This window comes from Rhinopithecus roxellana, chromosome 21 (genome assembly GCF_007565055.1).
Source record: "Rhinopithecus roxellana isolate Shanxi Qingling chromosome 21, ASM756505v1, whole genome shotgun sequence".
NCBI classification, from domain to species: domain Eukaryota; kingdom Metazoa; phylum Chordata; class Mammalia; order Primates; family Cercopithecidae; genus Rhinopithecus; species Rhinopithecus roxellana.
In genome coordinates, this window is record NC_044569.1 from 42,197,322 (window position 1) to 42,224,642 (window position 27,321).

General features: G+C 41.0%; 1 protein-coding gene across 4 annotated transcripts in view; it reads right to left on the minus strand.

Moving 5' to 3' along the window:
• Positions 1–27,321, minus strand: part of LPIN2 (lipin 2) — a 95,038-nt gene that overhangs the window by 25,023 nt on the left and 42,694 nt on the right. For 3 of the 4 annotated variants that reach the window (XM_030925775.1, XM_010353190.2, XM_010353192.2), the window contains exons 2-4: positions 16,787–16,987; positions 10,000–10,095; positions 6,596–6,897 (exon numbers count right to left, since the gene is read on the minus strand). In XM_030925775.1, coding sequence (XP_030781635.1) covers positions 6,596–6,897; positions 10,000–10,095; positions 16,787–16,978 — 590 coding nt within the window. In that variant the 5' untranslated portion in view covers positions 16,979–16,987. Of the gene's footprint in view, positions 1–6,595; positions 6,898–9,999; positions 10,096–16,786; positions 16,988–25,713; positions 25,899–27,321 lie in introns of those variants that run through there. The other variant, XM_030925774.1, reaches the window with a different exon arrangement.

A 27,321-nucleotide genomic window follows, 5' to 3' on the forward strand; every position in this document is an offset into this window, starting at 1 on the left:
CGAGGTCAGGGGTTCAAGACCAGCCTGGCCAAGATGGTGAAACCGTGTCTCTACTAAAAATACAAAAATTAGCCAGGTATGGTAGTGGGCACCTGTAATCCCAGCTACTTGGGAGGCTAAAGCAGAGAATTGCTTGAACCCAGAAGGCGGAAGTTGCAGTGAGCAGAGATCACGCCACTGCACTCCAGCCTGGGTGACAGAGAGACTCCATCTCAAAAACAAACAAAACTTTGCAAAGCATAAAGTGCCATATTATACGAGTTTAAAGGCTTCTTATAGACAATTCAATGTTCTAATAGGACAGAAAATAAATGTAAATGAGAATATCCACATCACTTAGTTTGCTGGACTAAAAACAGGGATAGAAAACCAGGTTATTTTTTTAACATTACTTTTCTTCCTTTATATCTTTTTTTTTTTTTTTTTTTTTTTTTCTGAGACGGAGTCTCGCTCTGTCATCCAGGCTGGAGTGCAGTGGCGCGATCTCGGCTCACTGCAAGCTCCGCCTCCCAGGTTCACGCCATTCTCCTGCCTCAGCCTCCCCAGTAGCTGGAACTACAGGCGCCCGCCACCATGCCCGGCTAATTTTTTCTATGTTTTAGTAGAGACGGGGTTTCACTATGTTAGCCAGGATGGTCTCAATCTCCTGACCTCATGATCCGCCCGTCTTGGCCTCCCAAAGTGCTGGGATTACAAGCTCTTCCTTTATATCCTAATTTAACATACTCTTATTTACCACTAACTGTGACATGTTAATAGTTTTTCCACATAGCTTAATCTTTTAATTTAAGGTTTTCCTAACTCTGATCTTCTCTAGGGCCTTACTCCGGCATATCACTCATTCAAGGGGAGAGAACATATGCCTGAGAAAGATATCTAGGAAAAAGTACTCTATTTTTCAATAAAGGGATATCAAAAGGCAAATTTTCCCTTGAGAAAGGGAAAATCAGGTTTGTGAATGGTGAATGGTCCTTATTTGCCCACTCTGAAAGGACACATCAGCTTGAGCCATCACTATCCAGATGTGAAAGTGGTCTGAAAAGAACCACGCAAAAGTCACACAAACTTCTAACTGAAATTTTTATATTACAAATATTTAACTTATTGGATCATGTTTCACTGCAGTATAAAAGGTAAACCAAGAAGAATTCAGCAAAGCAAACAGGATTTAGTAAAATACTGAAACAGCGATCAGGTACCACCGGAATTCACAGCCCCAGGAAGACAAGAGATGGCCTTTTTTGGTCATATCCTGACAAAAATTCAGCCCATTAGTCTAGGCCCACTACAGTGACAGAAAAGATTTATGTGGAGATCCCTTTCAGTCCTAAGATTCCTTTATTAAAATAGGAATTCTAGAAACCTGTAAGGAACTTTCAAAACGGCAGGTATCCCTTAGAACAGGGACCTGCAAGGCAAACCATGACAGAGTAACAAATTAGGCATGTGGCATGAGGCTACAGTGGAGCGCACATAGTAGAACGTGAAGACAACAGCGCAAGACTGATTCTGTTTGTAAAACACAGGAGTGCTAATACATCAGAACTGAGCAAAAGAAGTAAACGGTGACTTTCTGTCAGGGCTGGGGGCTCGGAGGCTGAGGTTCACAGCCAGTGTGAACATGGCACTCCAGCCCTCACAGACGTGCTACAACATCACATCTTTCAAATTCTGCATCATTTTCTAAGCCTAACATTTTTCCAATTCAAAAGCTGACGGAGATTACATGGATGTATATGACTGCCAAAATGCACTGAACTGCACACTTATGGTCTGTGAATACTGCTGTGTGTAAATTATATCTCAGTTTTTTTAAAGTGAGAAAAAAAATCAATTGAATGCTAAAATAAATAGCCTGAATTATTTATGTGGGATCAATTTTAGGTGCAACATGAATTTTAAACTATTTCACTGGTAGTATGTAATAGATAAATGGGGTTGCTAACCACCATAACCAAAGATCACTAACTCTGTTAACAACATCTAGCAGTAACCTTAGCACAGTACTAGTCAATGAATTTCAGCATGGCTAATGATCTCAGTTGGCATTTGGATATAGAGCATTTCCCATAAAACAAATGGAGCCCTGCGATACTTCTCTCTGTGTTCTGTGTCAGAATCAAAGGAGAGAAAAGGCAGGGAGCATCTGTAAGATCCATGTCACCCCGAGTATCTACACTCACCCCAGAAGAACATGGAGGGTTCTCTAGAAGTCAGTTACCGATCAGCAGATGAAGTATGTAGATCATCAGAGCAGTAGGTGCTATCTATGAAAAGTCTTAGGCTCCCTGGATTTAGCTCCCAGATATCACTTTTTAAGTAAGTCTGCTTTAGTGGATTAAAAGTTGAGACTCCTTTCTGATGGTTTGATATTGAGCCTCCATTTTTGCTATTGCTTGGTATTTGAAATATTTCCATCAGTGGCCATGTTTCATATATTTGCACTCAAGATTATGCTAGAACACCATCCAATATGCAGAGTCTCTTCCCTCCAAAAGGCTACGTATGCCTAGGTGCAATGTTTTTAATCTCTCTCACAAACACAGACATCCGTCCATCCTCTACAAGGACAAACAAGGCTTCTGTTATATTTAAGCCTAACGCCCATCTTTAGGAGGGGAGGGAGACTTACTAGATACAGTTTAAACAAAGCTCTGTATAGTTTAAAGCTCTCCAATTTCCAGAAATGAGTTTCTTCCAGCTGTGCTATAGCAATCTGCTTTAAAAATGATTCCCTCTTCCATCTGCCTCCTTCAAGAGCCTCAATTAACCTTAATTCTATTATCAACAAAATTCTTGAAAAGTAAAGAGTTTAAACAAAATGCCATTTGTCAAAACAAAAGAGAAACCTATTTTGTGCATTTATCTTCTCTGGAAAAATAATTTCTTTTCTAAATGGTAGGGGCTGAGGAGAATATGCTATAGGAAAGCTGCAAATTCCGCAACGCCACAGAATTCCTAGTCCTCACAACTGCAAAAGCAACTGACTTCCTATTCTTTTTCTCTTAGATTTTGAACACGTTGTTTCATATGCTGTTAATGACCATAAATAGCTTCCCTCAAATAATGTTAGAGTCTAGGTGCTGAGCTGACAGGGGCCTTGTAAAGGCCTCTTCCATCCTCTCACTTTATAGATTAAGAAACCAACGCCCTGGCCGGGCGCGGTGGCTCAAGCCTGTAATCCCAGCACTTTGGGAGGCCGAGATGGGAAGATCATGAGGTCAGGAGTTTGAGACCATCCTGGCTAACACTGTGAAACCCCGTCTCTACTGAAAAATACAAAAAAAGCTAGCCGGGCGAGGTGGCTGGCGCCTGTAGTCCCAGCTACTTGGGAGGCTGAGGCAGGAGAATGGCGTAAACCCAGGAGGCGGAGCTTGCAGTGAGCTGAGATCCGGCCACTGCACTCCAGCCTGGGCGACAGAGCAAGACTCCGTCTCAAAAAAAAAGAAACCAACGCCCTGAGTGATGAAGAGGCTACTTACTATTCTACAATCTATAATGGGCCCAGTCTGTCTACCTTTTAGCTCAGTGTTCATTTCAGAATACAACCTGAATTTTCACAGATGTTTACATTTTGTTTTCTTTTTTTAACGACCTAATTTCTGTTGACTGTATTATTTAAGCAGATTCTATTTTAAGGAAATTTCAGGAAGAGTTCCTCCAGGTGGCAGCATCTACTATTCCACGGTAACCTAAAGAAAAAGCAAACCACCAACCACCTGAAAATGACTGCAAGGCCCTAGCTTACATGTGTTTTGACATGCCTGCTTACCAAGCCAGCAAGGTGCTGGCTTAGAGATAGGCTGGCAGCCATTCATACCTGTCAACCAAATCAGTACACAGTGGATACAGCCTTTCACACCATCTGGAAAAACAAGGTATGTACTAATATTTCTGCCATGCATTGGCTTACAACATTCATTTACAAATTCCTTTGGAATAACGATTCTTGTACAATTTAGTAGGGAACTTGGCCTATGTTTTAGAAATTTTTTTTTACTTCCCAAGCTATAGGTTGTTCAGGAATTCTCAACTTTGCTCTATTATGTCCAACAAAGGACATATGTCAACAAAATTTTAAGGCAAAAGCATTACTTCGGTGCTCTTTTTGGTAGATTTTGGAAGAATTTTAGTTGGTAAAAATATTTTTAGGAACGAAGCACTTCTGGGAGCATTACAAGGCTGATCCTAATAAAATTTAAGATGTGCAAGCATTTCAAGTTTTTCTCAAAAGAATACATGTTTCTTGCCCACCTACACATTTTACTATACATAAGACAAAACTTTTAAAGGAATTGTTTGTTTATATATATATATATATATATATATATATATATATATTTTTTTTTTTTTTTTTTTTTTTTTTTTTTTTTTTTAAAGATGGAGTCTTTCTCTGTCACCCAGGCTGGAGGGCAGTGGTGGGATTATCGGGTCACTGTAACCTCTACCTCCCAGGTTCAAGTGATTCTCCTGCCTCAGCCTCCCGAGTAATTAGCCTGCCACCACACCCAGATAATTTTTGTATTTTTAGTAGAGATGGGGTTTCACCATGTTGGCCAGGCTGGTCTCCAAATCCTGACCTCAGGTGATCCTCCCGCCTTGGCCTCCCAAAGTGCTGGGATTACAGGCATGAGCCACTGTGCCCGGCCTTTTTATAATGTTTTTAATATTCCTGAAGTCAAGCAGTAGAAAAGTAAAACTTCTCATACTTTATTCTCCTACAGAAGAGAAGGACAAATAGCCTTTAAAAGACTGAAAGGAGGAAGGAAAAGGACAGGAAGAGTCTCTTTTTAAGAAATTCTGGTACTTTTTATCAGCTTAAATTTCTTTGGGAATCGATGATATATAAAAGTAGAGTTCAGAACGTTTACGATGAAACTCTTCTCAGCTAGTATTTTGACACTGACAAAAAAATTACCGAAATTTATTGATTCATTCAGGATTTTAAAATTTTGTAAATATAGTGTACTCTGGTTTGTAGAGCTTAACATACTTTTCCATTATTGCTTTCCATCTTTTGTTGTTTAGTCCTATTGGAGGAATTCTGCATTCTATCAGAACTGAAATCAAAGTGTTCTACATATTCAGTGTGGGGGGAGTAAGAGAGAACGCCACAGACATGACAGCTCGTGAGCAATAAAACAAGAGGAGTAGAAAACAATTTCATGTATTAAAAATGGCTGTTACTTACAATATCAAATTGTAAAAAATTACTATCAAATGTAGATGTTTAATTCTAAGATTTAAAATCTAGATTTCAAAATTTTAGAAAATGAAGTTTTACAAAAAAGGGATTATGTTATTCATTAATGCAGTATAATTATAATATACTAATACTATATTAATTAACATTTTTTTGCTGGGCTCAGTGGTTCATGCCTGTAATATCAGCACTTTGGGAGGCTGAGCGGGGAGGGTTGCTTGAGGCCAAGAATTTGAGACCAGCCTGGGCAACATAGCAAGACCCTATCTCTACAGAAAATTTTTTAAAACTAGCCGGGTATAGGGGTAAGCACCTATAGTCCTAGCTACTTGGGAGGCTGAAGTGGGAGGACTGCTTGAGTTCGGGAGTTCAAGGTTACAGTGAGCTATGATAGCACCACTGCACTCCAGCCTGGGCAACAGAGGGAGAACCTGTCTCAATTAAAAAACAAAACAAAGCATATTTTTTTTCCTGATTTGACCCATTTAAAACAAAAGACTGGCAAAGAAAACACATACTAGATTGAGGTAGAGTTTACCCTTGATATATATTTGGTTTCCGTAACTAGAGAAAGAAATTATTTCCCTCTATTCTAGGATGAAAAACACTTGAACGGCACTGTTTTCCAGGAAGTAGGGTGTGACCTCTTTTCAGCAGAGGGGGTGAAAACACACAAGTGGACCAGCAGCTCCCTCCACAAATAAAGAGTCTGGAAATGCAGGGCCACTTGTGGGCAGCAGCTTCTTGTCCAGTAGTCACCAATAAAGAGAATCCCCACCATGGTCCTAGTGCCAAGGTGGCCACTGAGTGGAACAGGTGAAAGAAAACGGAATCTTGAATGAGAAAATGTGTTCTACTCCCAGCTGTTACCTTTCAACCCCAAGCAGTGCTGACATGAAAAACGGCATATAATGAGCTCTTCTACAGAGCAGGTAAATAAGCAGCAATCAAGATTGCTCGCATAAAAAAAAATAAAACTCCTTCCTTTGCAATTCCAATAAAACAAAATTCAACTCCTCAGGAAAAAGATACCAACCCTAAGGCCACTGGGTAGGGGAATTCCAGAGATGACACTGTGTCCAACTGTATCTGCTCACCCAAGGACAAATCACTAATTCAGATCTTTTGACTTAGAACTTATTTGGCTCCTGGAAACTTCTTTATGGAAAGAAACACACAACCAGTCTGCTACAAATGACATTTCAGTAGTATATTTGTAGAACAGTTGAAAGGAACAAAGTAACTGCCTTTGCTGCTGGATTCCACAATAAACTGTAAAGGGGGTAAACAAGCCCAAACCTCACACTGTATATCCATGAAAAACTGGCAGCTCCTGGCTTTGCATGAACTCTAGGTACCAGCACAAGACCCTTCCCAGGCTGAGAGCCCTACCGTGCTGCCTGGGCCCCCTTGTCATCATCGGAGCTCACGCCTACATCACATGTGTCTTCTGCAGCAGGAGAGGTGGCCTGCTCTTCCTTCTTACTGTCCTGTTTGTATTTCTTTCTCCTTCGTTTTTTCTTTTTCACAGAACTTGGAGTAAAAATTGTCTCTGTTTCCAAGACGTGTGAGATGTCTGAACTCTGAGATAGTGTTTCATCTCCACCCGATTTCACCAAAGGGGTGTCAATATCTTTAAAGAACTGATCTTCAGTAGGAATTGGTGAGGTGGCAAGGTAAGCAGGAAGCTTTTCCTTAAGGAGAATGGAGAAAGAAAAGTTATCCATGACAAACTCGACAGTGAATTAAAGCAGTAATATATTGAATACATAAATTTTCACGGTGGTAAAAAAGAAAATACATATTCCCTAAAGGCAAGACAGTCCCACGGAACTAAGGTATTGCCTACTGTACTCCGAGGAGGCCTTTCCCTTGTGAGGCAGCTAAGTGCTAGCCCACCTGGGTACATGTAACCGAGTCTGCCTGAAGGAACTGGCACGCCAAGTCAGCATGAACACCCCAAAGCCATAATGAAAGCTAAGCCCATTAAATTAGTCACAAAGCAAAGATCAAAGCAGCAACAACAATCTCAGGAGGTATCACACAGGACTCGCTCAAGAACTCACACAGAACATTCAGAACAGGACAAAGTAGAAGGCAGAGATTAAGGACACGGTATCAGACAAAGGGCAGCAGGACAGGTGAGTGACGTGAGGATGCAGTGATACAGAGTGGCCAATGCTTACGTTTTGCCAAATTAAGTGGAGAAAGGCAATTAGAGACAATATCCTATAACAAATGACGTTAGTAAATTTTTAAACCATAAAGCACTTACGTTTTTAAAAAAAGAAATATTCCTTCTTGTAGGAATTCAAAAGAAGAAAATAACGCCCAATATTTAGAAGCAGTCAAACTCCTAATACTAAATAAACGATCAAGTCTGGTGTTCAGTAAATTCATGTCTTAGCCATTTGTTTCATTCATGGAAGGCACATAATAGAGATAAAAATTAACCTCAGGCCGGGCATGGCGGCTCACGCCTGCAATCCCAGCACTTTGGGAGGCCGAGGCGGGCGGATTACCTGAGGTCAGGAGTTTGAGACCAACCTGGCTAACGTGGTGAAACCCTGTCTCTACTGAAAATACAAAATCAGCTGGGCATGGTGACACATGCCTGTAATCCCAGCTACTTAGGAGGCTGAGGCAGAAGAATTGCTTAGACCTGGGAGGGGGAGGTTGCAGTGAGCAGAGATCACGCCACTGCACCCCAGCCTGGGCAACAGAGCAAGACTCCATCTCAAAACAAACAACAAAAAATTAACCTCATATAATTTAAAACACTCAAGCTTTTAAACAACAGTTCTGAAAATGTATGGGTTTCTGTAATTGTTTTTTATTAAGCTTTTGAACTTAGCGTTGATAAACATATTACCCTGAAGCTAAAGTTTGATTTACCTAGGAGAAATGTGTGTTCACCAGCAACACACACTTATAGAGAAACTGTAATAAGATATTCTGAATGCCCAAAAGAAACCCAGATGAGAGGCTGTGGTCTCTGACTTTGAGGATTTTTTAATTCAATGATCTTTATTTTACTTACTGAAAGCTGTTTTGGTTTCTGGTGGTATTTCTTAGTTCTATTATAGCAATGTTTGTGGAATGAAGATAACCTGAACGCCTACCAGTAAGAAAACGGTTAAACAAACTGTGGTATGTCCATACTATGGAATACTGTGCAGTTATCAAAAGCACAGTTAGGTTTAGAACTAGACTTGAAAGGAATGTTGATGACATATAATTAAATGAGAAAAATTTGAAAGAAAAAAAAGCAAATAAATGGCAACTGGGTTTTTGGTCATTGTTATCCTACTCTAAATGACGAACCCCTAGAGGAACAGCAGCGTGCTGTATTCATAGCATGTGGCATAGCTTAGTACTTACAACATTTGTTGGATAAATTAACAATTTTTTGTTTTAAAGAGAAGCATACAACACAAGAGAAACTCTGGTCAATGTAGTCACACATGGAATAGGGAGAAAAAGGCTGAAAAGTTGACATTCTCAAAGTTGTCCTTGATAAGCATAGTTTTTAGTGGAACTGTCAGAATAAGCCATGAAAACGAGGTAATTATCAATAACCCAGTCCTCTCGCTTACTGTGCCTGCTGATCTAGAAGTTCAGTGTTATGAATTATCTATAATTTTAAGAAACATACAAAAAGGGTTTTATTTTTGTGACATATGTCTTTCATTACGTTTCATTCTGCTCTCTGCCTCTGGTCTCTGATAAGGAGAAATGTTGCTTAGGCCAAGTAAATGCAAACAAGGTATTATAAAGACAAGTAGTTAAGAAACTAGAAAAAGCACCAGTCTGATCAAGCTTCCCCTTCATAAATCATAGTGTTTCAATGCTGCTTTATATACTGATAACTAAGCAGCTGGTTTCTCAATCAAAAAATGATAAACAATCCTCATTTTACTATTGTATTTTTTGGTAATAATTTTCTTTGTAAATTTATTATATCAAACTGTAAGTTCATCTTCAAAGCCAAAACAGTAGTCCTGTATCCTTAATAAGTTGACGCTCATCAGTTTTGCTATTTGAGATTTTATTCTTAAGAATGATGTACTGATGCCTTTGAAAGAATTTTTAAGAAGATTAACATTATGTGATCTGAATTTTTAGTGAGAATGTAAAATCTACAAATAAATAAATAGATCCACACTGAATCCATCAAGAACAGTTAATCAGCGTTCAAAGTCAGTAGATACAGAATGTATGTGCCGGGGAGGGGGGATCATAACAAATCATGCTCATTTGCTAGAAGAAGTCAAACATGTAATCACTTATAAAAGGATATAGGCCAATCAATTTAACTCTCTTGAGATCATAATAAATGAATTTACCTGACTACTAAAGGTGAGCGATGTAATATCCCAACTAAAATGGTAAACATGATTCCCAGTGGAAAGGACACGTGTGGATAAACACATAGCCAGAAGAGAAATGCCTTACTCAGGCAGAAATGAATGTATTCAAGTCAAGATGCGAACCAGAAGCAACGCTAAGTAAGTAAGCTCACTAAAGTTAGAAAGTGATGTGCCTTCCCTTACAAAAAGTGTAAGTACATGCATTCAGCATGCTCCCTGCACCCTGAAACTTTGTATGGAGAAAAATTCCTCATCCCTTCAGCTCCTTTTTGATGGCTTAGTTCTTCAACATGAAACTAAAGCTTGTCTAGCCAACAACAGTCCTGTGTACAATCAACCATAAAAAACTGCTAAACAGTCAGTTTGGGCCATGTGCCAGAGGCTTGAGCACACTGTGTAAGGAGGGTGTGACCCACGCGAACTTACATATTCTTCTTCAGTCTCCTCAACAAAGAAAGCTTCTCCGTTGTCACCCAACTTCATGTGAAGATCCACTGCATTGCCGTTGATTTCTATATCAATCTGTGGGAGAAACAAAGTATGACTTAATGTTCAAGGAGTCTTTCCATCAAGTTAAACTAAACCGGAACTCTTGAGTTCTCAAGCCAAACTTAGTATAGTTTTGAGAACTACATGCAGCCTCTGAGAAACACTGCTACTTGCCCCTACCCAACCCCTAAGAAGCCAAATGGAGCTGGTAGAAGGAGAGATGGATAACTAGGAATTGAAAGAAAATGTTTCACCATCTTATTTTTACAATATATAAAAAATGTTTAAGTTATTTTTCAAATTTAAAATGGAAATATTATTGTCAAACATTTGCACACTTTCCAAGTTATGGCACAGGCAGGCCTCACCTCACACAGTTCAGATACACATAAGTTTGAGGAACCTCAGTATGTGAGCTGTGAGCAACTGCATCAAGTACAACCTCACTGACAGCTCTTCAGCCCACAGCTCACTACGTAAGTAACAGGTGACAATCGGTGCTGTGACTGGTCACTGATGATGGTGGTTCCATTTTCCCAGGAACCAGGTGAAATGATGGGATAAGTAATACCATGTTTAAAAAAATATTCAGGTAGACATATGCGTTAGGCCATTTTTGTGTTGCTATAAGGAAAATACCCAAGGCTGGGCAATTTATAAAGAAAAGAGGTTTAACTGGCTCATGGTTCTGCAGGCTGTACAAGCATGGCATTGGCATCTGCTTGGTTTCTGGGGAGGACTCAGAAAACTTTTACTCATGGTGAAAGGCGAAGTGGGGGCAGACACATCACATAGTGAGAGCAGGTGCAAGAGACTGGGGGTGCCACACAAAGGTGCCACACACTTTTAAACAACTGTATCTTGTCAACTCAGCAAAAACTCATCCATCCCCAAGAGGATGGTGCTAAGCCATCCATGAGGGATCTGCCCCCACGATCCAAACACCTCCCACCAGGCTCATCTCCAACACTGGAGTTCACATTCCCACCAGGCTCACCTCCAACACTGGAGTTCACATTCCCACCAGGCTCACCTCCAACACTGGAGTTCACATTCCAACATGAGATTTGGAGGGGACATCCAAACCTTATCAACATATTTTGTCAAAATGCTTGTTATAAAACTCCTATGTATGAGCCAGGCGCAGTGGCTCATGCTTGTAATCCCAGTACTTTGGGAGGCTGAGATGGGCAGGTCACCTGAGGTCAAGAGTTTGAGACCAACCTGACCAACATGGTGAAATCCCGTTGCTACTAAAAATACAAAATTAGCCAGGTGTGGTGGGCACCTGTAATCCCAGCTACTCGGGAGGCTGAGGCAGGAGAATCACTTGAACCTGGGAGGTGGAGGGTGCAGTGAGTCGAGATCACACCATTGCACTCCAGCCTGGGCAACAAGAGTGAAACTCTGTCTCAAAAAGAAAAACACAACACAACAAACAAACAAACAAAAAACCTCCTATATATGAATAACATAACCACACTGAAGCAGGTGAGGAAGAATGGGACTAAGACCTTAGTCACCCTGGAAACAGCATTTTGACTTGTATTGTAAGTCTAAAGACATATTTTATATAAGTTACTCCAAACAAATATTGTACAGTACTTAGTACATTCACAGAGATTTGAGTTAGCAATTCCGAAACTATTTTGTGTTAGGATTAACTAAGCAGATATACTGATGATACTCAGAGCAATGTTTCCCGTTGAAAGAGAAAAGTTACAAATAAGGAGGGGGAAGAAGCCTGTGATGGCGGATGGGAATTGGAGGAACCATGTGCACTCATGATTTTTATATATAGATGCAGGGGTGGGTGGGTGTGTGTGTGTGTCTGCACACACATCCAACCCACTTCCTAGCTCTGCCAGCTCGGGTTGCCTAAAAGCAATGATACCTCAGGAGTAATGAGCACACCTAATAACCAGATCTTTGTTTGTGAATACTATTCTTCAATAAAAGAAACTGAGGTAAAATAACCAATGCCAGAGCTGAGGCAGGGAAAGTAGCTTCTTCTGGAACATCTTCGGGTACCGGGAAGTAAGGGTTCAAAAACAGATGGGAGTATTTCAAAGGAACTCAACTTGAAGGACCTATACTAACAGTCAAATTGGGACAATTTGAGCAACTAATTTCATTTTTGGAGGCTATCCATTTATCCAGGGTAGCCAGGAAAATAGAAGAATGCTTCTGTAACATGCAAATTCAGACTCTATTCATACACCATCTCAGAAAAATTAACACTTCACAGCCCTTACTTTTAGAAATCAAATACGACATTTCTCAATATGACTACTTACTTTATTATCTTTGTCTGACTTTAAATGGAGTTTGGTCTTTCCAAATATTAAACCTAACATCAAATTATGCCAATATTGGCAATACTTAAAAGAATATGCTGTGAAATCTTTAGGCAACAACAACACAAAAGTTTTAAAAATATTTTGAGAGAGCACCAAGTTGGAACAAATTCTTCCCACCAAGGTGATTATTTTAAAAAGGACACTAATTTGATATATTAAATGCTAGTAAAACGGTTTTAAAAATAACCCCTCATTTCCATATAGTCTTACTTCTTACACTGTGGCTTAATTGTGCTGAACATAATATAGGACTAAGATGCTGAAATGAAACTGGTATCTCTGAGAAACAGTCGATGTAGTAGACTTTTGAACTGGCTTACCACTCTTTGGGTAAGAATATCTCAAATGTCTTTTAGGAGTCTATTCATCCTGTTTCAAATCATATACAAGTTGGGTCTCAAATCCAAAAATCTGAAATCCAAAAATGCTCAAAAATCTGAAACTTCTTGAGCACTACCATGACACTCAAAGGTAATGCTCAGTGGAGCACTTCGGATGTCAGATGTCAGATTTTCAGGTTTGGGATGCTCAACCAGTAAGTATGATGCAAATATTCCAAACAATGAAAAAAACTGAAATCCAAAATGCTCTGGTCCCAAGCATTTCAGATAAGGGATAGTCAACCTGTATTTCTGGTGTGGCTTCAGCGAGTAGAGGTGGACTGTTGTCCAAGCCAATAAATATACCCCTTTTCCAGCTACAGAAACTGGTCCCAGAGATATGTCTGTTCCTTTGACAGGGAGGCTAAATACTGATACTGCTGTAGGAAGCTCTCTCCCCACTGGGGTTGATGTGTTAACAGATCGTGAGCCTGGAGGTACTGGTGGCCATCTTACATTACAGAGAAAACACAAGTGGAAGCAGAGCTGAGAGGTGGGGAAAGAAAAAGGGAATTCTGACAGCAAGTTGTTTTGCCTAAGCTAGAAGAGGATAAATTTCTGTTATCAGCAATGAAAATAGTGTTAATATGCTGGGTTATTTAACTTTGATAATAATCTGGCCAGATATGGTGGCTCACATCTATAATCCCAGCACTTTGGGAGGCCAAGGCAGGTGGATTACCTGAGATCAGGAGTTCGAGACCATCCTAGCCAACATGGTGAAACCCCGTCTCTACTGAAAATACAAAAATCAGCCAGGTGTGGTAGTGTGCACCTACAATCCCAGCTACTCGGGAGACTGAGGCAGGAGAATCGCTTGAATCAGGGAGGCGGAGGTTGCAGTGAGCAGAGATTGCCCCACTGCACTCCAGTTTGGGTGACAAAGTGAGACTCCATCTCAAAAAAAAAAAAAAAAGAAAAGAAACTTTTATAAATAAGCAAGTCATCAGTTTTCTGATACCAATAAAAATAAATTTTAAAATATCAAGTACAGGTTTACTTTATAAAATTAAACTCCTAAGTTATTAAATTTACTGGGAGTACTGCTGTTCTATCAAACAATTACATATCAATGGCAGTGGGAAAATTATTATACTAAATCACTCTAAACAGTGGTTTCAAGCTGGTCATGATTTCAAGTTCACTTCACAGGTACACCCATATTTGAAAAATTGGGGTCTTACTTTCAAATCAATGGCCAGCTTTCCCTAACCCAAACTGACTTAAAATAAGACAAATAGTTAATGCAAATTGCCAGCATATCTCAAAGTAGGCATGATTTCAGGTTTACTCTCACAGTTTTTCAGTTTTCTCACAGGAAAGCTGTTCTGGTAAATCAAATGGCCACATTTCCTCCCAAACATATTTTTTTGGTTTCTGAGATACTTAAGGGAGTAGGGGGAAAAAAATTATCTTTTCCTGTGTCTCACGGGTACATGCCTATTAAAAATGCAACGTTTTGACAAGAGAGTAACATGATTGTGTAGCTTTTGCACAGGAATTGTACTATTTCCTAAATTAGTGGCACACAGCATGCAGGAAAAGGTGTTTTATCTATTTGGTCACCGTTTACAGATGTGTAAGTTCTTATATATATATCTGCCTGCAGGTTCCATTTTGAAAGGCTAGACACTGATCCAGTGTGATAAAAAAAAAAATCCCAGCAAAAAAAGTAATGATGATTGATACCTTATCAGCAGTTTTACAATAGATCCATACAGAACTAATGGGAAACTTCAGTTTGTTGCCAATCCCCCCAGAACAGGTCCAGTCTGAAAGTACTACTGGTATTACCACAAAGAAAGAAAAAATCCCAGAGAAGCTCAACTATGGCTAAATAACACTGTTGTGCAATGGAAAGTTTCTAAGTCCCCAAGTAACCTGCAACTGCTTTTGCTTTCTAAAGCGTGACCCTGAACAGAGGCCAGACCACACAAGCCCTGCTACCCTGAAATGTCGTTCTCCTGTGTAAACTGATTTTGTAATACCTAGAAATGAGACGCTATTCTTGGAGGAAAAAAAGAAAAAGAATTTCTAGTTTTGTGAAATCCATTTTCTTTCCCTCTCAAAATAACATTTAAGTTTAATTAAATAGAGGGAAATTTCTATTTAAAGATCAGCTATATAAAACAGCAGAAAGCTGAAAATAAATGTTTTCGACTTACACCAGTGGTCCTCTACCACATACTTTTAGGTCTGTGCCAGAAAATGGTGAGGATCTTTTGTTGTGCTTTAAAATGCTGACAAAGCCTTTCTATGTTGTTAAGTAGACACTGTGGGGCAAGTGTAGAAACAGAAATCTTACTATGTACCTGCAAAGTGTTATTACTAGCTCTGTTTTCTCATCTGATTAACATCAGATATACTAGCAAAACTTCCAGCTGCTCCATAACCTGAAGAGGATATACAAAAAAGAAAAACCTGGCTGGGCGTGGTGGCTCACACCTGTAATTCCAGCACTTTGGGAGGCCGAGACGGGCAGATCTTAAGGTCAGATTGAGACCATCCTGGCTACCATGGTGAAACCCCATCTCTACTAAAAATACAAAAAAATTAGCCGGGCGTGGTGGCAGGCGCCTGTAGTCCCAGCTACTTGGGAGGCTGAGGCAGGAGAATAACGTGAACCCGGCAGAGCTTGCATTGAGCCGAGATCACGACACTGCACTCCAGCCTGGGCGACAGAGCGAGACTTCATCTAAAAAAAAAAAGAGAGAGAGAAAAAAGAAAAACCTACACAGCCGGGCGCGGTGGCTCAAGCCTGTAATCCCAGCACTTTGGGAGGCCGAGACGGGCGGATCACAAGGTCAGGAGATCGAGACCATCCTGGCTAACCCAGTGAAACCCCGTCTCTACTAAAAAAATACAAAAAAAAACTAGCCGGGCGAGGTGGTGGGCGCCTATAGTCCCAGCTACTTGGGAGGCTGAGGCAGGAGAATGGCATGAACCCGAAAGGCGGAGCTTGCAGTGAGCTGAGATCTGGCCACTGCACTCCAGTTTGGGTGACAGAGCAAGACTCCATCTCAAAAAAAAAAAAAAAAAAAAAAAAAAAAAAAATTAAAACCTATACAAATATCTTCTTCCTGAATGAATCTTCCCTAAAACAAACAAAAGTCAACCAGCCTATGGTCTGTTGGTTAGTATCTCAGTCAAATGTGGGGACAAGTCCTGGTATCAACAACATAATTTAGATTACAAAAGTTTTTACAGCTTTGTCAAAACAAACAAAATGTGGCATTAATTTCCTTTAAAAAAAGAAAAAAAAAAAAAAACAGCCAGGTGCAGTGGCTCTATACCTGCAATCCCAGAACTTTGGGAGGCCGAAGCGGGTGGATCAGTTGAGGTCAGGAGTTTGAGACCAGCCTAGCCAACATGGTGAAACCCCTTCTCTACTAAAAATACAAAAAAATTAGGGGGCCGTGGTGACGTGTGTCTGTAATCCCAGGCACTTGGGAGGCTGAGGTTGCAGTGAGCTGAGATCACACTGCTGTACTCCAGCCTAGACAAGAGAGCGAGACTCCGACTCAAAAAAATGTGTGTGTGTGTGTGTGTTTTCTTGACTATACCAACCTATTCCACTTACAATTAGTATGAAGTAACCTAAATATTTAAAAATACTATATAAGGTAAAGGAAATTTTTCTTTTTCTAAATATGCCTAAGTTCTCCCATCTAGTTTCTGTTTTGCTTTTCTGAGTTGCAACATGTAAGATTATTATAATAATTTTCAGTTTCCCTTTTTTTGAAGAGACTTCCTGCAGTCAAGCTTTCTGGTTTTAAAAGCGACTTCAAAAGCAATACATAAAGGTTGACTTCTCATAACACTGTCTCCCATCATTCAGGTTTTCAAAAAAAAAAAAAAAAAAAAGCCCAGAAAGCTCACAGTAGTGATGTATTCATAGAGGATGACTTTTCCACTCCTTGAGGACACTCACTCACTTTCTCTTTCAATCTCAGGATGACTTTTCCTCTCCTTGAGGACACTCACCACTTTCTCTTTGGATCTCAGGACTCCCAGCTTCCCAAACCGAACGTGAAAAGGCGAACACTGATAGCTGCCATCCTGCTGCTGCACCACGATGACATCGATGCACCCAGAGAGGGTGGCCTGGTTAATGCCCTTGTAGAGTTCCTTTACAGTGACAATCACCTGCCCAGCCAGCTGTCCCACATAATTCATGGTTTGAGACTACGAGAAACAAAAATTAGATGAGATGTTAACACTAAATTTGTGATCTATTGACAATGGCAAAGAAGAGTTGTAACAAAAACGACACCACTCACTCGTACGCCACATTTGGTATCATTAGCCTTGTTAATTTTGAACCCAACAGTCTCATGCTACCACTGTTTTTACACATTTCCACACACGGACCACCCCAGACTATTCTCCTTTGTATCTGAGAGGCTGCTCCAGCCAGGGCCTGAGGCATTCCCTTTTCTTTCCCAGCAACCTGGATAGCACTGACTCTGCCATTAGGGACTTTTTCCTCAAAGTTAGGACCAGCACAGAGTCACCAAAGAACCCTGACCTCCTGCCCAAGACCCTTAGGAACCTGGGGCTACTGCATCCACTTTGGCCATAGCAGCCAAACAGAAAAAACATCATCCCCAGGAGAAACCAGAGATTCATCTTCCAACAGAACCAATGTAATAAATTACTGAGAGCTACGTTTTGTAAGGAACTATTAACAGAATAGTATGGTTCAGATACATGCTAGATTAAATAAACTCTGGCAGGTTTGCCTGACCCTAGCCTATTTATAACATTACCTCTAGGGAAAAATCCCTTCGATGCCTCAATATAACGAACTGGAACATGCATTCAACTTCTACAAAGTTCAAAGCACAGAAAAGGGTTTTACTCTTGTTCCTCAACCTCAGTTCACTATTCAAATCAGGATCAAAAGGTGTGCAAGGAGTTCTCCAGAAAGGCTCAAAGGAGAGGAAGTATAGCTCAAGCCAGGGGTGGCTTTAGTGCCTTGGCCCCATCCCCAACTTTTCCGCTAATAAAAAAAAAAAATCCCCCCTTCAGTCCTAATGTCAGATTTCACTTCCAACTATTGAACACACTCGCACATTTTATTCATTAGATACTGACACCCCTATATGATGTCAAAGTACAATTCAGGGAAAGCCATTCTGGAGACTGGAATGACAGAGAGCAACCAAGAGACCCTGCACTGCTCCAGCCAATTCAGGGGCCAACGTTCAGCCAACCACAGGACGGACTGACTGCTCTCCAGGCTGTCTGCCACAGGCCGTTCATGGTTTCCCTACACCCAGCTTGGAGGCTGCCTTGAGCTTAAAGTTCCATGCTCCATGTTATGTGTTGCCAGCTGAGTTCAAAACCGAACTGGGAGAAAGAAAGCTATCTTCTTGGGAAAACTCAGGGGCCTCCAGGATATCTGCCTGCACAGAAATTCACTCTGCTCTTCACAGATGAGTGGCCACGGCAGAACCCTGATTCTAAATTGTTTCCTGTTCCTACACGCAGATGAATGTGTAATCAAGGCCCATCAGTTCTACACCATGAAGCATCGCCATGGTAATTTTACCCTAGAAGAAATTTTTAAAATATTTTAAAGTTAATGTTACCAAGGCCCTAAAATGCACCCACAGAAGAGCTGGAAAACGCTTGTTCTGCAAAACTTACTCCTACATAACAAAATAAGGTGACATCCTTTATGTGGTATCAAACAATTACAATCTGGTGATGGTTTTGGTTTTGGAATAATTGATTTGCCCTCAATAGCTAAACCAAGTTAAGCACGTTATCAAATGCTCAATAATCAATTCTTGAATGAACAAATGAACTAGCACTAAATAAGAATAAAAAAATAAGGAACATAAAAAAAAAACAAAGTGTAGAGAGGAAAGAGTGTTTCATCAAAATATTCATATAACATCCCATTATGTTTTTAATAATTAAATTTCTATTTTGAGGTCACCGTAGATTCACATGTGGTTCTAAAATATAACACAGCCAAATCTCATGCATCCTCCTTTTCATATTCTGTAAGTAATGCATATTCACAACATGCTTTTTACCTATACAGCACACATATGTATTAAACAGTATCCAAGCAGTCAATCTTTGTATTACTGCTTGAATGGTGGTGGCAATGTTAAAATGAATTTTATTACAAGAAACAAAACAAAACAAAAAAATCATAACTATTACGCCTTTTCTTAAAAGAAACTAAAAAATGCTAACTTTTAAGCACTGACATTCAGCCACCAACAAGTCTTATAAACATAAATATGGGCCGGGCGCGGTGGCTCAAGCCTGTAATCCCAGCACTTTGGGAGGCCGAGACGGGCGGATCACGAGGTCAGGAGATCGAGACCATCCTAGCTAACACGGTGAAACCCCGTCTCTACTAAAAAATACAAACAACTAGCCAGGCGAGGTGGCGGGCGCCTGTAGTCCCAGCTACTCGGGAGGCTGAGGCAGGAGAATGGCGGAGCTTGCAGTGAGCTGAGATCCGGCCACTGCACTCCAGCCCGGGCAACAGAGCGAGACTCCGTCTCAAAAAAAAAAAAATAAAATAAAAATAAACATAAATATGTAACAAGTTTCCATCAACTACAGCATAAAATTCATAATTAAGTGTAACTGTATCTATTCAAGATTATTTTAATTACCATGGTTAAGGAATGTGCTGTTATATGGGAAAATCTAATGTGTAAATGCCAGTTGCTAAATGTAGAAAAATATAGGTTGTCAAATAACTGGTTTTCTCTTGACAGATAATGAAACAATTACATTTATATTACGAAGGCTGGTAAAACAAAAGTAAAGGAAGGCCTGTAGCTGAAAGTGCTACACCCTGGGAATGCTGAGCAGCTGCTTGCTAGAAGGTTCACCACAACAGAGCGGGGGAAAGAGGCTTCCTCACAGTTATGTCCAGAGGAAACGCAGTTGTTCATCATAGGCACGAGGGATATGTTAAACAGCCTTCTCTTGAAGCAGAATCTAGCGCCATATACCTTATTCCTACATGCCAGCCCAGCATAGCCACACAGTAAGAACCAAGTCAGACCTGTCCTGGTCAACACCTGGGAAAGCCACACTCTGAACCAGCAGTAGAAAAGATACACAATGATGTAACCCAAATGTTTAAAAAATACAGCAAAACAACCCACTATAAACTATTCCTCATATTTTATCATGAATGATGAGGGAAAATGTGGGAGGAGAAAATAAATAACGGAGAGTGACAGAGACCAAGGGAGAGCCATGCAGAAAGAAACAAACAAGAAGTCATAGAGAAAAAAGAACAAGAGCAGAGAGAGAATATATAACCAGAAATGCAGGCTGGTTTGGAGATGCCCACACAGAGAGCAAAATGTGGAAATGAAAAACAGTCACAGAAGCAGCATCCCTACCCTTGAGGCTTGCGTGCACAAATAAAAATATTAAAGTGCACTTGTTGATTCTTGGAACAAGAAGAATACACCCAGCCCATTCTTTTAACAAATACCAAAAATGCTTCTAACACATCTCTGAAATACTCTAACATTAACAATAATCACACCAGAAGCAACTTTTTTTTGAAAGCTTGTAACATCCCAAATTCTTAAACTTATACATTATCATCTCAGAATTACTTTAGAGGTGGTATTATTTCTATTTTTAAAGATAATGAAGGCTGGGTGTGGTGGCTCACATCTGTAATCGCAGCACTTTGGAAGGCCGAAGCGGGCAGATCACTTGAGGTCAGGAGTTTGAGACGAGGCTGGCCAATATGGTGAAACCCCATCTCTACTAAAAATTAAAAAAATAGGCCTGCATCGTGACGCACGCCTGTAGCCCCAGCTACTCGGGAGGCTGAGGCAGGAGAATTGCTTGAACCCAGGAGGCAGAGATTGCAGTGAGCTGAGATTGTGCCATTGCACTCCAGCCTGGCCAACAGAACGAAAACTCCATTTCCAAAAAAAAAAAAAAAAAAGTATCAGTAAATAGGTTCAAATACCAGTCCCCTTCCTACAAAAACTGCTTAAAATTAGTTCAATTATTTGATGTGTTCAATCAAAAATAACTTTTGTTAAGGAAAAGAGCTATCAGAGACACAAGGTAGTTAAAACAATAATTTATACATTATCAGCACAAAATAGACACATTCTATCTATTTTTATTTTCATTTTGAGACAGGGTTTCACTGTGTTGCCCAGGCTGGAGGGTAATGGTGCGATCTCTGCTCACTGTAACCTCCGCCTCCTGGGCTCAAGCAATGCTCCCACCACAGCCTCCTGAGTAGCTGGGACCACAGGAATGTGCCACCATGCCCAGCTCATTTTTGTATTTTTTTGTAGAGATGGGGTTTTGCCATGTTGCCCAGGCTGGTCTTGAACTCCTGGGCTCAAGCAATCCACCTGCCTTGGCTTCCCAAAATGCTGAGATTACAGGTTTGAGTCACCACGACTGGCCTCAAAATGGATACATTCTATACCACTCTTTTAAGTGTTTCAAAATCTGTTCCTTAACTTTATCTCCAAACATCTAATCAGTACTAGTATCGTTAGTACTACCAACAAACACACAACTACACTTGTTACACGTCTCTCATGTGTCAATGCTATGTCAACCTGTATGTTATCTCATATAGTCTTCACAGACACCTATGGATTTGGTATTCCCATTTGTATGTGGAAACTCAGGTTCAGAAACATCCAAGGTCAGCACACTATTAAATGGCAGAGCTAATATTCAAACAAGCATGAGTCTAGAACCTATGCCCCTGATTGCATCTCTAAGTGATAGAAATACTCTAAGTAAACATGACAAAAGCCTTCATGAAGCCTCCAGATTTCTTACTGCAAGTGGGCCACTTTCAGCAATCTGAGTATCATTTTTACTTAATGCTACTTGGCTACATAATGATGAATGATTACAGGGAGTCCAAAGAAGCCATACTCACCCTCCAAGTCTCCTCACACCACTACTATTAACCCTCCCACTGGACTACAAAGCAGACTCCTGGGAGCGCCACATGTTGTGAGGCTTGTGGACAGAGATTAAAACAGTTTTTACCAAAGCATATGCCATTGCAGCTAACGTTCTGCTCATGAGCATGAGGAGTATGCTAGGAGGGAACAGAGGTATCAGATGCTTCAGGAAACAGACAACAGGACACTGTTACCCAGGACGTGGGTAAACGTTCCAGCTTGCTCCTATGCTCCTGGACCGAACTCCTTCAGGACACCCATGATTACGGTTTGCATTTGATTAGCATGCAATATTTTTCAAGAACTTCCTCAAATATACCTCATTTGATTTTCAAAAAGAGAATGTAGGTTATGATAGCAGGCATTATTAATTTCATTTTATATTTGAGATTGAGATAAGAGGTGTGTACTATTCACTAGAACACAGTTCTACCTCTACTCAGGGTCCCAACTTCCTCTACTGCCTCTGACCCATGGCTTAAATCATTGGGTCTCAAGGTCATGTGGTGTCCCTGAGGGCAAAAAAATCTGAGGGCTGAACTCAAGTTATACTAAATCCCTATGGTTTTCTCCAAGAATCCCAGAGTAACCTAGAGGTGGCCAGGTGTCTTATGTAACATAATCCCTTATGATAATGCTATTTGGGAAACTATTAGGAAGACCAGAGAACAAAAAGAGAAAAAATCTGCTTGGGAGAGTTAGGTAAGGCTTCATGGAGCAGAAAATATTTGTTCGAGTGGAAGTATGTATAAAGGGCTGAACAGACTAAGGAGGGGAGGTTCCCAGCGGGCAGTGCCAGGCAGACAGAACAGCTTATGGGAAAGTGTGCTGAGTTTTGAGAGACAAAAGTGAGATGATGCAAGGCCTTGGACTCTGGGCAAGCTTACCATGTGGGCAACGGGTGCAATCAGTGCTTCTGTTCAGGGAAGTGACAGGATTAGGTCACAGGAGGAGGATGAACTGGAGAAGAGGTAGCTAAAGGCAGAGAGACTACTCCAGAAGTCACCACAACAAATTCAGGCAAGAGACCGCACAGCTCTAAGGCAGAAGAGACACACAGGGAGCTGAAAATCCGTTAGTCTTGATGACTAAGGGTAGATGCTAAGGGCAAGGAAACTGGTGAGGACCATGCCACCATTTCCAGACAGCTAGAAATACCTCTGGCACATAGGTGGGTGGCATTCAGTGAATTCTGTTGTATGAACCAACTTAGAGATATGGAAATAAAAAGAGTAGACCTGGTGGGGAATTTCCTATTAAGGTTGAACTTAAAGAACATTACTTACTATTATTACACTGCTTCAAAAGTTTTTGTACATGAAAATCATCTGGGGTGGTTTTAAAAAACGGAAATTTCTCTTTGTTTTATTATTTTTTTTTTTTTTTGAGACAGAGAGTCTGGCTCTGTCGCCCAGGCTGGAGCGCAGTGGCCGGATCTCAGCTCACTGCAACTCCGCCTTCCAGGTTCATGCCATTCTCCTGCCGCAGCCTCCCGAGTAGCTGGGACTACAGGCACCCGCCACCTCGCCCGGCTAGTTTTTTGTATTTTTTGGTAGAGACGGGGTTTCACCGTGTTAGCCAGGATGGTCTCGATCTCCTGACCTCGTGATCCACCCGTCTCGGCCTCCCAAAGTGCTGGGATTACAGGCTTGAGCCACCGCGCCTGGCCTTCTCTTTGTTTTAAAGCTTAAAAACTAATTATGAAGACGAGCCAGGTTAGGGAAGCATAGTTCCATGTAAAAGTAAGAGCTCTTGCTACTTTGTGCTACTTCCAAAATCAGTTCAACAGAAAACTGACTACATAAAGGCTCCGAGCCTTGGGAATTGTCCTGTCCTTTGTCTTTTACAGAGAAAAAATACAGGGGAGTTTTTGAATCTTTCTGAGCTGGTGCTGGGCCTCAGAGGACTCCCTCCTGAGAGAATGAGATTTAGCCAGGATGAGGTGTGCTCTGGAGGATCTGAGGTTCCAGTCAACTCCCTGTAGATCACGAACTCTGTCTTTCTAAATTAGAGCAACCCCATCACCTCCACTGTTTGAAGGCGCAGTCAGGGAGGTTTTTATATCTAACTTCTTTTTCCCCACTAAATGAGGAAAACTGGCAAGGAGCACACTCTAGGTCAGTATTTCTCAGAGTGGTCCTTGGACTGTCTGCAATAGAATCAAGTTTTGGTGCTTAAGAATGTAGGTGCATTCAAGAAAAATATGGGAAAGGGGGATAAAAACAAATACAAGTTCCTGAACCCCAACCCAGACCTACTACCTAAAAAGCTGGAAATGAGGTCTTTAAAAATCTGTTACCCATGATTCTGACAGACACCCAAGTTTGGGAACTAACTCTAGGCTCTGTTGCAAGAACTTTCTCCTCTTAACCCTGATTAAGTTTGTTACAAAGACTAAGTTGTTATGGGCTCAAGTTCAGATCCTGTCATATAAAGATGTCAAGGTCTGTTAAGTGTGGATCAGAAGTGGAAGCAATAGATAGTAATAGAACTTTAGACATTTTAATGACAGCTGACCTGATTATTTTATGATACTTAAATTCTAGAACTTGCAGTGCTTCTGTCAAAACTCAGAAATTCTGGCCTGGGAAGACTGCTTTCCTAAGGACCCTTCCACAATTACAACCAAATACTATTTAATATCAACCTTTGGGATACGTAAGAAGAGGGGATTTTCTGATTCAATATTTCTGTTTGGGAATTTAAACAGACACATAAGGCAATGGCCAGATCTGAAAAACCAGGGCTTCCTGGATTTCAATGATTTCAGTGCTCAGAGAGGCCCCGAAACACAAGGGTAAGCCCCCAGTAGCCATGTCTATAATATGGGATCCAGGCCTTGGTATCTGCTGGCTGACAGGGGTGGGAGACATCTGGCCCAAACAGTTATTCATGAAAAGTGTATGGAGAGCCAAGGCCACCCAATACTGGGAGGGCGGGGCCCCCTGAGATGGGATGCAGAAGGCCCACCCACCAGCTCGGAACACCAACACCACAGGTAGCCTCTTGCCCTCTCGGTATCTCTCTGAATGATGAACCAGTCGTAAGTTTCTTCACAGCGTTGTTCAGAGTCCATTTCCAATGTTGCCAACAAAGGACTTAAATCAAACAGGCTAGATCCTGACTGGATAAAGCAACCTGGAGCCCTACACCACCCTCCTGCAAATATCGGCCTGGCAAAACTAGCAAGAACATGCCTCAAATGTAACCCAGATAACACTTTATTCTACTTAACAATTTAATCTGTTAAGAAAAAAAATTTTTTTTAATTTTTAAAAAATGAGAAAATATGAAGCTGGCCTTAAGCTTAGTTCTCAGGGCTGTTAAGTTATAAATTAGGATTTTTGGATCTGTCACAATGTTATTTCCTTTGAGGGAATCTGAAAGCTCAGACTTCTGCTCACTGAGTTCACTTCTCTATGATGGTTTCAACACACTTTCTATAAACAGATAAACTGCTTTGTTGGACTGAGTAGGGCTTAGAAAAGGGAAGACGCTTTCCCACTATAGCAATGCACCTTCTCTCTGAGTGGTGGCCCAGACCTTTACTCAATGACAGTCTCTGCTTTCGCTTTTCAGCACGTATAACTTAAGGAAGGACCATGAACATCACCTATTTCATCTCCAAAATTTACCAGCCCCCATCTTCTACCCACCCCAGTCATCGGCCCAATAATTTTCTAGACAATCCTTCAAAAGCCAACACCAGTTTTCATCTTAATCTAATATTTTGTAAGAGAAGCAAGGATGTCTCAGGTTTCCTCAGTAAGGAGGAAGTGGGATCAAAAAGGAACGTACATCCACAACAGACTGTGAATCCCCAGAGCACAATGGCAAAGATCAGAAAGATGATGGGGGGAGGATGTGTGGGCTTGGTGGCTGAGAAGAAAGCAGAGGTGACAAGATGGGATCCATTGCTGTGGGTGCCCAAGGCCCCCGCCCTCTCCCCACCACAGCACTCACCATGCGGCATGAACATGAGGCCACCTTCAAACTCTGAGTCCAGTACAGAAGGGGAAGTCCCGCAAGCTTCACTGTCTCCTGGAAGCCTAGCACGGTGCCTAGTAACAGCAGGTTCTTAGTAAGTGGTTTAGGATCAATGAATGGACCAATGAATAAATGAATGAATGAATGCAAGGCCTAGTGAACAGAATCGGCACGGAGAGGGAGGAATATACACACTGTTGTGTTTTGTTTTATCTCACCGACTTAGAGTAAAATTCAAGAGGTAAGTGAAGATACATGTAACTGTGCACTAAAAAATATAAAAAATAAAAAATAATTTTAAAAAACCCAAGCCAGGCGCGGTAGCTCACGCCTGTAATCCCAGCACTTTGAGAGGTTGAGGTGGTGGATCACCTGAGGTCAGGAGTTCGAGACCAGGCTGGCCAACATGGTGAAACTCTCTACTAAAAATACAAAAAATAGCCAGGCATGGTGGAGGGCATCTGTAATCCCAGCTACTCAGGAGGCCGAGGCATGAGAATCACTTGAACCCAGGAGGCAGAGGTTGTAGTGAGCCAAGATCACGCCACTGCATTACAGCCTGGGCGACAGAGTGAAACTCCGTATCAAAAACAAAACAAAACAAAACAAAGAAAAGAAAAGAAATCCATGGTGGAAGTTAACCCAAAGTCCCAAAAGCAATGCTCATGTGTTCAGAAACCAGTACTTTCCTCCAGAAGCTGCCGAAGACCTCACAGAGAAAAACCTGCATAAATCTAGTTTATGTCAGTGACAAAAATGACACCGCTTCAGGATGGGTAAATCTAAAAATATCCCTGTGAGAACAAATGAACAAATGACAGCCATGTAGATCATTCTGGAGAATACTGAGCAGCCCAGCAGCAACTTGCAGCAGAGACTGCTGGTCGTCAGAGGAAGTCAGTGAAGTCAGCCGAGGCAGAAGCAAGGGCGCCGTAGCTGCAGATTATTACAGAAAACAAAGCGAAACACAACCATCAAGTGACCCGTTTTCTACTCGTCAGCTGACTTTTATGAAAATGCCCAGTAGAATATGCTACAGCGCGTAGCCTTTAAGAAAAATGGCTGGAAACAATAGTTTAATTTTCCTGTGCTCAACAATGTACCAGAACATTCATTTTCTTCAGCAACAGAACCTGGTACGGAGCAAGAAAAAATAGTGTTCAATTTTATCGTTAGACTTCAAAATAACATGTATGGGTTAAGGAGATCCCAAAACGGCAAGCAGCATGCTCAAAAGGGGGCCCCAACTCCCTTACTCAGCCCCGACAACACTCACGTGGCCCAACTTGTTTCCAACTATCACAGCTCTGTAAAATTAAACGGTTCCTGTTCCCACATTTCTCTTTAATGCTTCTCCCTTCATTTCCCAAAACGCAGAATAAGACCTTGTCATGAAGCTTTCTGATAATTTATTTCTTGTCTGTTCCCATCAAGGCTAAAATATGCCCCGTTTTGACCTCTGTACATGAGGTGACAAATGCTGTTTAACCTGACTGGCATTTAACCTGACTGGCAACTAGAGAGAAATGCAAGAAGTAAAATCATTAAGAACTGTAATCAGTTCAACATTCTGTTTATAATTAA